This window comes from Lissotriton vulgaris, chromosome 2_1 (assembly GCF_964263255.1).
Source record: "Lissotriton vulgaris chromosome 2_1, aLisVul1.2, whole genome shotgun sequence".
NCBI lineage: Eukaryota > Metazoa > Chordata > Amphibia > Caudata > Salamandridae > Lissotriton > Lissotriton vulgaris.
This window is the reverse complement of record NC_141687.1, coordinates 619863336-619877080: the sequence shown is the minus strand read 5'-3', so window position 1 is coordinate 619877080 and position 13745 is coordinate 619863336. Positions and strand designations below refer to the sequence as shown.

The 13745-nt window shown below is 50.7% G+C and overlaps 1 protein-coding gene across 4 annotated transcripts in view; it reads left to right on the top strand.

Moving 5' to 3' along the window:
- Positions 1-13745, top strand: part of TSLIG1 (tRNA splicing ligase complex subunit 1) — a 56165-nt gene that overhangs the window by 17814 nt on the left and 24606 nt on the right. Inside the window, exons 2-4 of one of the 4 annotated variants that reach the window (XM_086955707.1) lie at positions 9457-9481; positions 10034-10155; positions 10243-10325. In XM_086955707.1, coding sequence (XP_086811833.1) covers positions 9457-9481; positions 10034-10155; positions 10243-10325 — 230 coding nt within the window. Of the gene's footprint in view, positions 1-9456; positions 9565-9747; positions 10156-10242; positions 10326-13745 lie in introns of those variants that run through there. The other 3 variants (XM_086955709.1, XM_086955708.1, XM_086955706.1) reach the window with 3 other exon arrangements.

Genomic DNA, 13745 nt, shown 5'->3' with positions numbered 1-13745 from the left:
TCTGTGTGGCTCTGTCTCTGTGTGTGTGGCTCTGTGTGTGTGTGGCTCTGTGTGTGTGTGGCTCTGTCTGTGTGTGTGTGGCTCTGTCTGTGTGTGTGTGGCTCTGTCTGTGTGGCTCTGTGTATGTAGCTATTTTTGTAGGTGGCTCTATGTGAGGGTGGCTCTGTGTGTGTGGGTGGCTCTGTGGGAATGACTCTGTGTGGGTGGGTGGCTCTATGGGAATGATTGTGTGGGTGGCTCTGTGTGTGTGAGTGGCTCTATGTGAATGACTGTGTGTGGCTCTGTGTGGGTGCCTCTGTGTGCGTGGCTCTGTATGTGTGTGTGGGTGGCTTTGTGTGTGTGGCTCTGTGTGTGGGTGCAAATGCAATAGGTCTCGCATTTGCGAGGGATGAAGCATTTATTGATGTTTTAAAAACAAAAACATCAATAAAAATGTCATGAGCAATGCCAATAGCTCTAACTTTAACAATGCCGAGACTATTGCATTGTAAATGCTTGTTTAGGTCTCACCTGGTGTTAGCAGAGTGCATGCGCTGCTCTCGCCATGCACGGGGTCTTGTGCCACCGAGCTGGAAGGGAGCAGTTGTGAAAGCCCTCCTGAAAAAAGCCTCACCTAGATCCATCGGATCCGGCGAATTTCAGGTCTATTTCTCTGCTTCCTGGACTCAGTCAAATCGCGGAAAGTTTGGTGAACCAACATCTATCACACTTTCTTGAGTCCAATGGCCTGTTGCGTAATTCGCAAACAGGCTTTCGGCCGGGTCAGGGCACCGACACCGCTCTTCTGGCAGTCGTTGAGGAAACCAGAAGCATCTTGGATTCGGGAGGATCAGTGGCAGTGATCCTCCTGGATCTCAGTGTGGCTTTCGACACTGTTAATCACCAAGTGCTAATTCAACGGCTGTCAGATGTAGGAGTGACAGGGACGGCTTTGAAATGGCTCACGTCATTTCTTAGCGACCGGACTTACCAGGTATGTGAAGGCAGCGCACAATCAGCGTCAATCCCCCTCATTGTGGTGTGCCACAGGGCTCATCCCTAAGCCCCACATTGTTTAATGTGTATATGGCCCCCCTGGAGGATGTGGTTGTGGTTGCCCCATTTGGTATCCAAATCGTGAGCTACGCTGATGATTCTCAGCTGGTGGTCACCTTATCCCAGCTTGCTAAAAGTCCAGATACGCTGCACTCCTGCATGTCCAAAGTCTATAATAGGATTTGTGAATCGGCATTGAAGCTGAATGGCTCAAAGACCGAAATAATGCTTTTAGGACACAAAGGACCCACACTCCCTCCGACTATCTGGCCCAGTTGTTTGGGCGAGCTCCCAAGTCCAAAGGAGGAGATTAAGAGTCTTGGGGTCTGGCTGGAACAAGACCTCTCTTTCAGGACCCAAGCGAAAAAAATGGCGGGAGTCTGCTTTGGTCTTCTCCGCTCAGCTCAGAAAGTTCTGTCCCTTCTTCCACCGCCATCCAGAAAGCTGCTTATCCAGGGGTTGATCGTATCAAGATTGGATTATAGTAATGCTATCTTTCTCTGTGCGCCTGAAGCAACGTTCAACAAACTCCAACAGATCCAAAACGCTGCAGCACGGCTTCTTAAGAGTACCTCAATGAGGCGGTCAAACCCGCATTGAAGGCGCTGCATTGGCTCCCGGTGCGCGAAAGGGTCAAATTTAAGTCCCTTTGCATTGCGCATAAAATTCTTCAGGACAAGGGAACTCCTATCCTGAAGAACTTAGTTGTGCCCTACAAGCCCAATAGAGCCTTGCGCTCAGATCAGAAACATTTGCTCAAATTCTTAAAGTTAAAAAGGCACGTACAGGTGGGGGGAGAAGATTCTCAGTGAACACAGCGATTCTTTGGAACGCACTCCCACTGAGTCTGCGCTCGGAGACTTGTCTTCTCCGGTTTCGCAAACTCCTCAAAACGCACCTCTTTCCTAACTGATGCCTCTGAATACACTTGACTGCTATATGTTGCTCTGGAACAAGATCTGGGATGCTCTAGGGTAACTACGCGCTATACAAAACTCGAAATAAATAAATAAATAAATCTTGTAATCAATACAGTTTTGGAAGTGGAGTGTAGTCTCCACCCCCTGTTTCCATTCGCTAGCATCATCGCGCATGCTAATCCCTGACTTCCTATTGTTTGAGGCTCTTTAGACTCTCCTAGTTGACCACCCTGTCCAGTTTTAGCCCCGCCCACCGGGACTGGATGCTTTACTGGCGGCGTGACACTCTCCTTCATTAGTCTGTACGCACTTCTTTCTTCTCATTCGGCTTTGGCAAAGTCAGCCGCGTGTTTATTTATGCATTTCGCTTTCACTTAAAGTGAAAGCGCAATGCAAATCTAAACACGTAGCAGCCTTTGCGGTACCGCGCTTGTTTTTTACATTTTACAATCCTTTTTTTACTTTATTTGAAAAAACGGTGTAATTATACAGCTGCTGCAGGAAGGAGGACGGCACGCGGTCACAAGACACACCCGCCACCGTGGAGTGGGAGAGCTGGTTTCAGTCCAACACTGCGACTGCACAGGCAGCGACAGCCCCTTGGGTCCGGATTGGCTAATCCTTATCCCGCATGCAGCAAGGGCCTCCTCCCGCGCTCGCTCCCTCGCTGGCGTGTGTGGGCTCAGGCGGTGACTCAGAGCATGCAGTCATGCTGCTGCTGCACGGCAGGCTCGGGGTGAGGAGCAGCGCAGGTCCCGGCCGTGAAGGTGCGCACTGCGGGTTGGGTGCTCTGCTGCAGGGAACCTGGGTGAAGACGCGCAGCTGCCACTGAGTGGGGAGCACGCTTAACTTCCAGGGCCCAGCTACAGGAGGACACTTGGAAACCCACACCAGCTCTTGCGCTGGAAGGAGGTATGTGTGAGGAGGAATGTACAGCGAGCTGCGTGTTTCAGTTCCCGTGTCATGGGCGATGGTCTGAGCACTTATTGGGGCGAGGAGGAGGGGCGCTCTGATCTGCAAGTTTGCACAAGCACTCAAGTTGTAGGGCAACTTTTATGATATATTGGCTGTGCGGGTTGTCTCGACGTGCAATATGTTGAAATTAGGTTCTTTTTTTTTATATTGAAATAAATGCTGTTCGTATTTAAGGAAATTTTGGTATAAATGTTTTTTCCCAGGAAAAACTAGCCTCCTTTTACCTAAAAAGGAATTGAAATATCCTTTGCTTATGCATCACGCTGCATGTAACATCTGGATTGTGCAGGATTGGGCAAGCCAGTTTTTCCTGCAGAGTCTTGGCAGTGTTCCTGTGGCGTCTCTCTTACCCCAATCCCTCCTTTCTGCAATGCCCCCTTCTCTGGCATCTGGAGATAAAAAGGCCAGCAGCTCAGCATCCAACCTAAGGGGAGGCGCATCGCAGTGTCAGGGGATGTGCGCTGCACACCTAGCCCCCGCCCCCTCTCTGCACGCAGGCACCAAAGAGCAGAGTTTGCCTGCTTTCTGCAGTTCACCCCATCCCCCAGGCCACATGTGGGGCAGGGGGAGAAATGGCATGTCCCACATCGAAGGACCACACAGCTATAGACACTGAAAGAACAGAAATACACAGCAACCAGCAAATTTTTGTTAGTCAAACCTGTACAGAGGGAGAAAAGAAATCCAGTTTCTCAGCCACATACCGCTTCACTCCACTGAAGTTTCTTTTTTTATGTGTTCATCTGGAATATATTCTAAACTCTGCTTGCAATCAGAAGTTTTGTGTTACGGAGGTGGGGGAGCAAATGACTACAAGAGCGAGGTGTGTGTTTCTGAGAATCTGTGCCTAGAGGCGTGCTTCAATAATTCCATGTTTAGAGGGCTCAGAGGGTCTGTGGAACGTCGTGTATAACTTAACGACTTTGTGTATGCGGCGGCATGTGCTGTGAAATGCAAAGATATCTGAATGTGTGTGTAACACAGGTGTGTGTAGTAATGCTGTGCAGAGGTGTGTGCTCAAGGGTCACCCGTGGGGAGCGATCGTTGACCCTACTCTCAGGCAGGTCGCTCCTCGCGCTGCTGCACTGCTTGGTTGGCATTGTCTTATTTTACCGCTGCTGTATTGATTTCTGTTGTGTTTCTCTCACTGCCTTAAATCCTTTTTCCCTCCTGCCTTATCTCCTTGTTTTCCCCCCTGCCATTTCCATCTTTGCCCTGTTTTTGCCTTTTGTTTCCCCCACCGTACTCCACCCGTTTTTCCCGCTGCTGCCCTCCCTGCGGCCCCGCTCCCCTCACATGGAGGCCGCGCAGCGGTGAAAGGAGTGACCCTTGACCCTGCTCTTAGGCAGGTCGCTCACCATGCTGCTGCACTGCTTGGTTGGCATGGTCTTATTTTACCGCTGCTGTATTGATTTCTGTTGTGTTTCTCTCACTGCCTTAAATCCCTTTTCCCTCCTGCCTTATCTCCTTATTTTTCCCCCTGCCATTTTTTTCTTTGCCCTGTTCTTGCCTTTTGTTTTCCCCACGCCGTATTCCACACGTTTTTCCCGCTGCTACGTCCCCGCGGCCCGACCCTCTGCTCGCCCATTCACCGCCCCGCTCCAGCCTCCCAGCTGCTCCTCCTTCCCACCTCCCCTCATATGGAGGCCGCCCAGCGGGCGCGCCGCTGGCACGCCTAAGGTAAGCCCGAGTGCGCCTGGACCACACCCAGCGCCAGAACCCCTTACCCTCGCGAACGCCACGACGCCCGTCTCCGCTACGACTCCAGCGCCCTCAATGCGGGACGATCACGCACCTGCTGCCTGGCCCTCCCCCCCCCCGAAGCGCACCGAAGGGCCCTTCTCCTGCCGGAACTACTTCTTCACCAGCATCCAGCCTACCAACTCACCCACCAAAGAACCTAAATACATCAGATGCATTCTCCTCAACACCCTCTCCGCCCGCAAACACGCCGTTGAACTCTGGGACCTACTCGACTCCAACACCTCAGACGTCGCCTTCCTGGCGGAGACCTGGCTGAACCCCTCCTCAGCACCCGACATCGCCATAGCCATCCCAGAAGGCTACAAGATCATCCGCAAGGACCGCACCAACGGAGTAGGAGGAGGAATCGCCATCGTCCACAGGAACACTCTTAAAGTCTCAACAAACACCGACGACACCCTCGGCACCGCCGAACACCTGCACTTCCAGATCCACACCGACCCCCAACACCACACTCTGAGAAACCCTCGTCTACACACCCGCCCTCCCCTCCACGGACTACATCCTCCTCGGGGACCTAAACTTGCACCTCGAGAACAACCACGACTCCAACTCCTCCACCCTGAACGACAACAGCGCCAACCTCGGACTCAGACAACTCGTCACAACACCCACCCACTCCGCCGGCCACACTCTTGACCCCATCTTCTCCGCAAGCTCCCAAGTCTCCTTCAACCACACCACCGAACTCCACTGGACCGACCACCGCTGCATCCACTTCACCTTCCGGAAACACAACCCGCACCACCGCACCCAACAGATGCCTTGCCGCTGCTGGAGCAAAGTCACCGAAGACCAGCTAACCACCACCCTCGCCCAGAACCCACTCGTAGACCAGACTGACCCCGCCGCCCACAACTTCAGACAGTGGATCGATGACTGCGCCAACACCCTTGCCCCGCTCAAGAAACCCTCCAACAGCCACACCAAAAAGAAAGCCAGCTGGTTCACTGAAGACCTCCAGGCCTCCAAGCAAACCTGCCGAAAGCTGGATCCGTGAATGAACACCAGAAAGCTACGCAGCCCACAAGAACGCCACCCGCAGACACCAATTAGTGCCTACGATTATACATAGACACTACGATTTTTTCACTATTAACACTTTGGTCATTTTCCTTTCTACTTGTTATGTTATGAGAAACCTTTGTGTATGTAATCAATATATGTTGTTTATGTATTTAATGTTTTTGGTTTCACATGTACACTTGGGACACTGTGCACCTTTTCTCTTTTTGTGTTCACATGATTATGTGACAAGCTGTATATAACTGTACAATCTTGTGATTAGTGCTTTTGGTTTATAAACAATATTGAGTACTCTCTCAAATTGATGGTGCAGCCTTTTTTGACATCCCTGATTGCCCTTTTTGTGCGTTTTGAATTGCTATTTAGCTATATAGTTAAGGATATATTTTTAGTACTAGTCCACAGGAGCCGTTGTCTTTTAATATAATTTAATGCCCTGGTTCCCATGTGAGTAGGGTCCTCCTTGATCTCTTCTGAGATTAAGATTAATGACGGCATTGCGTGGTATCGGCAGGACTTTTGCAAAACTGACTAGTTTATTTTTTGTGAAGTGCACTGAAAACCGGATTTGTCATTCAACATATTTAGACGTGGGGAGTGAGTATGTGCGTGAAAACATAGGCCAGGAGGCTCAAGTGTGGACCCCCCCTCCCCCCACCAAATCAAACGAAACTATGACTTGCCAAAACATTTTGATTTGGGTACAGACATCATTTTTATTTATCCAAAATATAACCTCCAAGGAAAGTATAGCCTTAAAGTTAAACATTCTACAAGAGCCAAAGAAATATTAACAGCTGTCTTCACATTATTATATTCAGAAATTATAGCACAGTTTAAAGACAGTACGAGCTAACAGTTGCATCCTGCTAAAATTACCAGAGAATATATATCTAATTACAATTTCTCACTGCAGGATAATTTACATAGCACTCAGGCCCACAATTCTACTCGGACCACCATCATCCCTGAGCTATAGTCCTCGACCTCCACATTCCGAACAGCTGTTGAGAAACCAAATCCTGCCCAGCACCAGATATAACAAGCATTTGCAATGCAATAGGTCTCGTATTTTAGAAACTTTGACCTATTGGTATTGTAAATGTAAATTCCTTCTATTATTGCAGTTTTTTAAAACACATAACACATAAAAAAAAGCATTGTCATTTACAATGCCAAAAGCTCAAAATCTCGCAATTGTGAGACCTATTGCATTGCAAATGCCTGTTTGTGATTGATATCAGAGAAGGAAGACCTCTTAAAAAAAAAAAACACTATTGTGCTAATGCAGACCCCTAACAACCTCATCACTATGAAGAGACACCGATGATAAGTGTGCTCTACAAATACCAAAGCACGCACGGCACAAAGTAGCTCCACACATGGTTTATTAATAAAATACCATGTAGTGTAACATCGTGCATTGAACCAGCCTTCAGTATGCATGCTTCATACACTACAAACCAACGATAAATATAGTATTGGTGTCATGTGATTGTTGTAGGAAATTAGCCTTTCACTTTGCGCCAGTAGGCAGCGTAAAGTTACACCTACTTTGGGGCGTTACAGACTTTTAAAGAGGACCAAAGAGGGTATAAGCAGACATAGCTAATTGTGAATTTGATATAATCATCTCTAATCATTTACCAACGATGTAATACAATATTGGTGCAGATATAAATGCATACTTATGCGGGATAGGCGAACTCAAGTTTTGGTTCAAAAATTTGTTATAAGAAATGTGCTTTACTGTATACTAGCAGCTCGTCCCGACGTTGTCCGGGTATGAATTGCTGCTGGCCAATATATTGTTTTGTAGGATTTAGTTTTGATAGCATTTCTTATCTGTGACAGGCCTGTGAAACGCTCCGATTCACAGTGCACTGCTGATGCACTTTAGAGTTCACGTTCAGTAGTGTGTGAGCTCGAGTTTCCCTACTTTATTTTTCCTTGCAATATTATATAGCGCGAACTCGACAACATGGCATGAGCACAATTTACATTACAGAAGAACACATTCATTTGTGGTAGGCACGGGGAGACACAGGGTGTTGAGCTGATGCCGAGATTCGAACGTAGCTCCCCAGCTCTAAAGTTCGCAATTCTAGAACTTGTGGCGGGAGGTGTGTCTAAAAGTGTATGTCGGTGCTGGCCACCCATGAGAGAGACCTGTGCATTTTTAAAATGGGTGGTGAAAAAAATATGAGGATGTTGCTGGAGATGTGGGCCACCAATGTGCTTACCGGGGGAGGGTAAACACCCATTATTCCGCAACTTTCTTTCCGCATACCATCACTCCGCATACTTTCATTACGAAAGTACCATGACTCCGCAATGCCATTATAAAGCATGGCATTACATTTTGTATGCTTTTACCACGCATACATTTACAACGAAATTCGTTGTAAATGCATAAGTGGCAAAAGCATGTTTTGTTTTAATGTTTGGTTATGGTAAGTATGGGTATAGGGGTATATGTTTTGGGGTACTGAGGTATATGTTTTGGGGTGTTAGGGTACTTTAAGGGTTCAGATATAGTTTTGGGTTATGGGGTACATGGGTAGCTTTAGGGGTTAGGGATAGGTATGGGTGTTGGGGTACAGGGATATTTTTAGGGTTCAGGGCTAGGTTAGGGTTTTGGGGTATAGGGGTATTTTTAGGGTTCAGGGGTAGGTTTGGGTTTTGGTATACAGGGGTATTTTAAGGGTTCAGGGCTAGGTTTGGGGGTTCAGGGGTATTTTAGGGTTCAGGGGTGGGTTTAGGGTACAGGGTTATTTTTAGGGTTCAGTGCTAGGTTTGGGTTTTAGGGTACAGGGGTATTTTAAGGGTTCAGGGCTAGGTTTGGGTTTTGGGGTACAGGGGTATTTTAGGGTTCAGGGGTAGGTTTGGGTTTTGGGGTACAGTGGAATTTTTAGGGTTCAGGGGTAGGTGTGGGTTTTGAGGTACAGGGGTATATTTATAGAGTTAAGATGGGTTAGTGTTTAACCCCATGGCTGCTAGGCGTTTTCCCGTCCTGCGCTGGGTTTTATTGTTTTACATTATTTTATGACGAGCTGGCCTTGTCATCCGCGCACGGCAGGTAAGCGCCATGACGAGCCCAGCTCGTCATTAGCCTCGAAGGGGTTAAGGGTGTTGGGGTATTTTAAGGAGTAAGGGTGGGTTATGATTATGGGGTGCAGGTTTATTTAAAGGGAGCAGGGTGGTATTAGCACACGATAAGAGACATGGCATGAAGGGCGGAACGTACCACACGCCCCCAGCGTTTGTCACGCCCCCAGCACACGCCCACAGCACAACGCAGACACGCCCACATGGGACTACTTTGCTGGCACGGTTCTTTTACCTTTTAAATGTATATGGTGGGTGTCTGCATTGCCTATGTCCTTCTGCTGCAACTGCCCTTTCCAACGCTGTATTGGGCGTTGTGATTGGTGCTGTGGTTCCTGAGATTACCCGCCTCAAACGTTTGGGCTCTCTCTTTATTATATTAGTATGGATAGGGATAAATTAGGTGCACAAACATAATGCACATTTTAAATCATGATAAAGTTGGATAAAGGGCACACATTTATCAAATGCGTGGAGTATATTGGACATAATTAATCAAATGTTCTTATAAAATAATAAAACATGGTACACCCACGTTGCAGAGCCTCTAACATGGTCTCTAACCATAAATGTTACATTACAGATTCATGTGGTGCTCAATTAATGCTTGATCTGTTTATTCTTTCAGATCTGGATCACACCGCAGATGTGCAGTGAGTAGCTGGTGGTAGAGGCTTTCTTCCGTGTTGTCTGCAAAGGGGATAGCTATTACTTGCTAAGGGTCCGAGAAAGGGAAGTATTTAAAATATTGTGGGATATGGGAACAAAAGAACATACATGGGGTAGTGTCCGAGAGCACCGAGAACAAATGGCAAACACAAATGGGTCTATAAATGGTCGAGGACTCTCCAGAGACAGCTCGTTTCCAGACCAGAGAATATAACTTCTTTGGCCACGTTCTGTACATGTAATGTTTGAACTTGGTGCCCCCTAGTGGATCTAGGGCAGTATGTAGATTTCTGTAAATATATCATGAACAATGGCTCTCTTTGAAGTAATCTGCTTGTTTGTTCAGCCTAAACATCTTATTTTGGATAAGATAATTGGTCCATGGTCCACTGCCCCGCGACTACGTTTATCAGCCTGAAGGGTGGTCTTCTCCACTTTGTATGGTTAATGTCACCACTTCATTCCTACCTTTCTCCTCCCCCAGCTTTCCATACTGCTATACACCCTCTGAAAGTTCTTTTTTGTCCTCTCTGCAGATTACACGCTTGGGGTGATACAATGGAAGAGGCCTTTGAACAGTGTGCTATGGCCATGTTTGGTTACATTACAGATATTGACACAGTGGAGCCCATTGACACGGTGGAGGTAGAGGTAGAAGGTCCGTGTGTTGCTCCCACTCGGAATATTTCACACAATGTTGTCTCAATTCATTAATCTAATGCCCCCCTTTTATCTTTGTTCCCAGGGCATGACATGTTGTCTCTTCTCTACAATTTCCTGGATGAGTGGCTGTATCAATTTAGTGCTGATAAGTTCTTCATTCCCAGGGTATTTGCTTCCATCCTTTTATCTTTCTATAGCTATAGTGAGTATTTCAACCCCCCATCTCGCGATGCACTCTTGTAAAGGGCTGGATATGATTGCAGAGAAAGTAAATCAGTAGAATACCAATTTTGAGTACTCCCAATGAGAATACCGAATTCCTTGACATTTCCAAGACCAATTCTATTCACAGAATATTAGGATCAAATTCACTATATGCCTTTTATCACATATTGCACTTAACAAATTTGTTTTTCTTAAAGGTTTACACTAATTTTCTTTTTTACCTACCCCCCCTCATTAACCTGTATTGTTGCCTGTTTGTTTTGTATTCCCTTTCAGGAGAGACCCTCTGACCGTTCCTGCTTTTTGTTTCTCTTTTTTTCATAGTACCACCTCTGGATTTTCTTCATTTTATCATCATTTGAGGGGAAACTCACTCGTTATACCCACCTTTTTATTTGTGTTTGGTTCCCTCCCACACCATCCAATTTTACTTTTAATTGTTATGTGAACTAAATTAGACCCCTTTCCCTGCCCCTGGATTGTTGCCCCTTCACAAGTTAACTTTTCCTTCCAGTTAGCTAATTTTCTCATCTGTTTAGGTCTCACCTAGGCAGCGCGCATGCGTTGCTCTAGGAGGGCCTTTAACCATCTGTCTTCACTTTTCCACCACCACCATGTCGGCCGCCACCACATCCGCTGCCACCACGTCTGCCGCCACTAAGTCCACTACGTCCACCACCACCACAGCCTCCACCACCACCACAGCCTCCACCACCACCACAGCCTCCACCACGTCCACGTCCTCCACCACGTCCTCCACCACGTCCTCCACCACCACGTCCTCCACCACCACGTCCTCCACCACCACGTCCTCCACCACCACGTCCTCCACCACCACGTCCTCCACCACCACGTCCTCCACCACCACCACGTCCTCCACCACCACCACGTCCTCCACCACCACCACGTCCTCCACCACCACCACGTCCTCCACCATGTCCACCACCACCACGTCCACTACCACCCCCGCGTAAACCTCCACCACGCCCACCACCACGCCCACCACCACGCCCACCACCACGCCCACCATCACGTCCACCACCACCACATCCACCACCACATCCACCACGTTAACGTCCACCACCACCACGTCCATCACCACGTCCACCACTACGGTGTCCATCACCACCACGTCCACTATGTCCACCACCATGTCCTCCACTACGTCCACCCCTGGCCACCACGTCCACCACCACGTCCACCACCACGGCCATCACCACGGCCATCACCACATCCACCACGCCTACCACCACGTCCACCACCGTGTCCATCATCACCACGTCCACTATGTCCTCTACCCCCACGTCCTCTACCCCCACGTCCTCCACCCCCACGTCCTCCACCCCCACGTCCTCCACCCCCACGTCCTCCACCCCCACGTCCTCCACCCCCACGTCCTCCACCCCCACGTCCTCCACCCCCACGTCCTCCACCCCCACGTCCTCCACCCCCACGTCCTCCACCCCCACGTCCTCCACCCCCACGTCTTCCACCCCCACGTCCTCCACCCCCACGTCCTCCACCCCCACGTCCACCCCCACGTCCTCCACGTCCACCCCCACGTCCTCCACTATGTCCTCCACGTCCACCACCACCACGTCCACCACCACCACGTCCACCACCACCACCACCACGTCCACCACCACCACGTCCACCACCATCACGTCCACCACCATCACGTCCACCACCACCATCACGTCCACCACCACCATCACGTCCACCACCACCATCACGTCCACCACCACCATCACGTCCACCACCACCATCACGTCCACCACCACCATCACGTCCACCACCACCATCACGTCCACCACCACCATCACGTCCACCACCACCATCACGTCCACCACCACCATCACGCCCACCATCACGTCCACCACCACCATCACGTCCACCACCACCATCACGTCCACCACCACCATCACGTCCACCACCACCATCACGTCCACCACCACCATCACGTCCACCACCACCATCACGTCCACCACCACCATCACGTCCACCACCACCATCACGTCCACCACCACCATCACGTCCACCACCACCATCACGTCCACCACCACCATCACGTCCACCACCACCATCACGTCCACCACCATCACGTCCCACACCATCACGTCCCACACCATCACGTCCCACACCATCACGTCCCACACCATCACGTCCAACACCATCACGTCCAACACCATCACGTCCAACACCATCACGTCCCACACGTCCACCACCACCACCACAGCCTCCACCACCACCACAGCCTCCACCATGTCCTCCACCACCATGTCCTCCTCCACCACCATGTCCTCCTCCACCACCACCATGTCCTCCCCCACCACCACCATGTCCTCCTCCACCACCACCATGTCCTCCTCCACCACCACCATGTCCTCCTCCACCACCACCAGGTCCTCCTCCACCACCAGGTCCACCTCCACCACCAGGTCCACCTCCACCAGCACCAGGTCCTCCTCCACCAGCACCAGGTCCTCCTCCACCAGCACCAGGTCCTCCTCCACCAGCACCAGGTCCTCCTCCACCAGCACCAGGTCCTCCTCCACCAGCACCAGGTCCTCCTCCACCTGCACCAGGTCCTCCTCCACCTGCACCAGGTCCTCCTCCACCTGCACCAGGTCCTCCTCCACCAGGTCCTCCTCCACCTGCACCAGGTCCTCCTCCACCAGGTCCTCCTCCACCAGGTCCTCCTCCACCAGCACCAGGTCCTCCTCCACCAGCACCAGGTCCTCCTCCACCAGCACCAGGTCCTCCTCCACCAGCACCAGGTCCTCCTCCACCAGCACCAGGTCCTCCTCCACCTGCACCAGGTCCTCCTCCACCAGGTCCTCCTCCACCAGGTCCTCCTCCACCAGGTCCTCCTCCACCAGCACCAGGTCCTCCTCCACCAGCACCAGGTCCTCCTCCACCAGCACCAGGTCCTCCTCCACCTGCACCAGGTCCTCCTCCACCTGCACCAGGTCCTCCTCCACCTGCACCAGGTCCTCCTCCACCAGGTCCTCCTCCACCAGCACCAGGTCCTCCTCCACCAGCACCAGGTCCTCCTCCACCAGCACCAGGTCCTCCTCCACCAGCACCAGGTCCTCCTCCACCACCACCAGGTCCTCCTCCACCACCACGTCCACCACCACCACCACGTCCACCACCACCACGTCCTCCACGTCAACCACCACCACGTCCACCACCATCCACGTCCACCACCATCCACGTCCACCACCACGTCCACCACCATCACGTCCACCACCATCACGTCCCACATGTCCACCACCACCATGGCGACCACCACCACCACCATGGCGACCACCACCACAGCCTCCACCATGTCCTCCACCACCAGGTCCTCCTCCACCA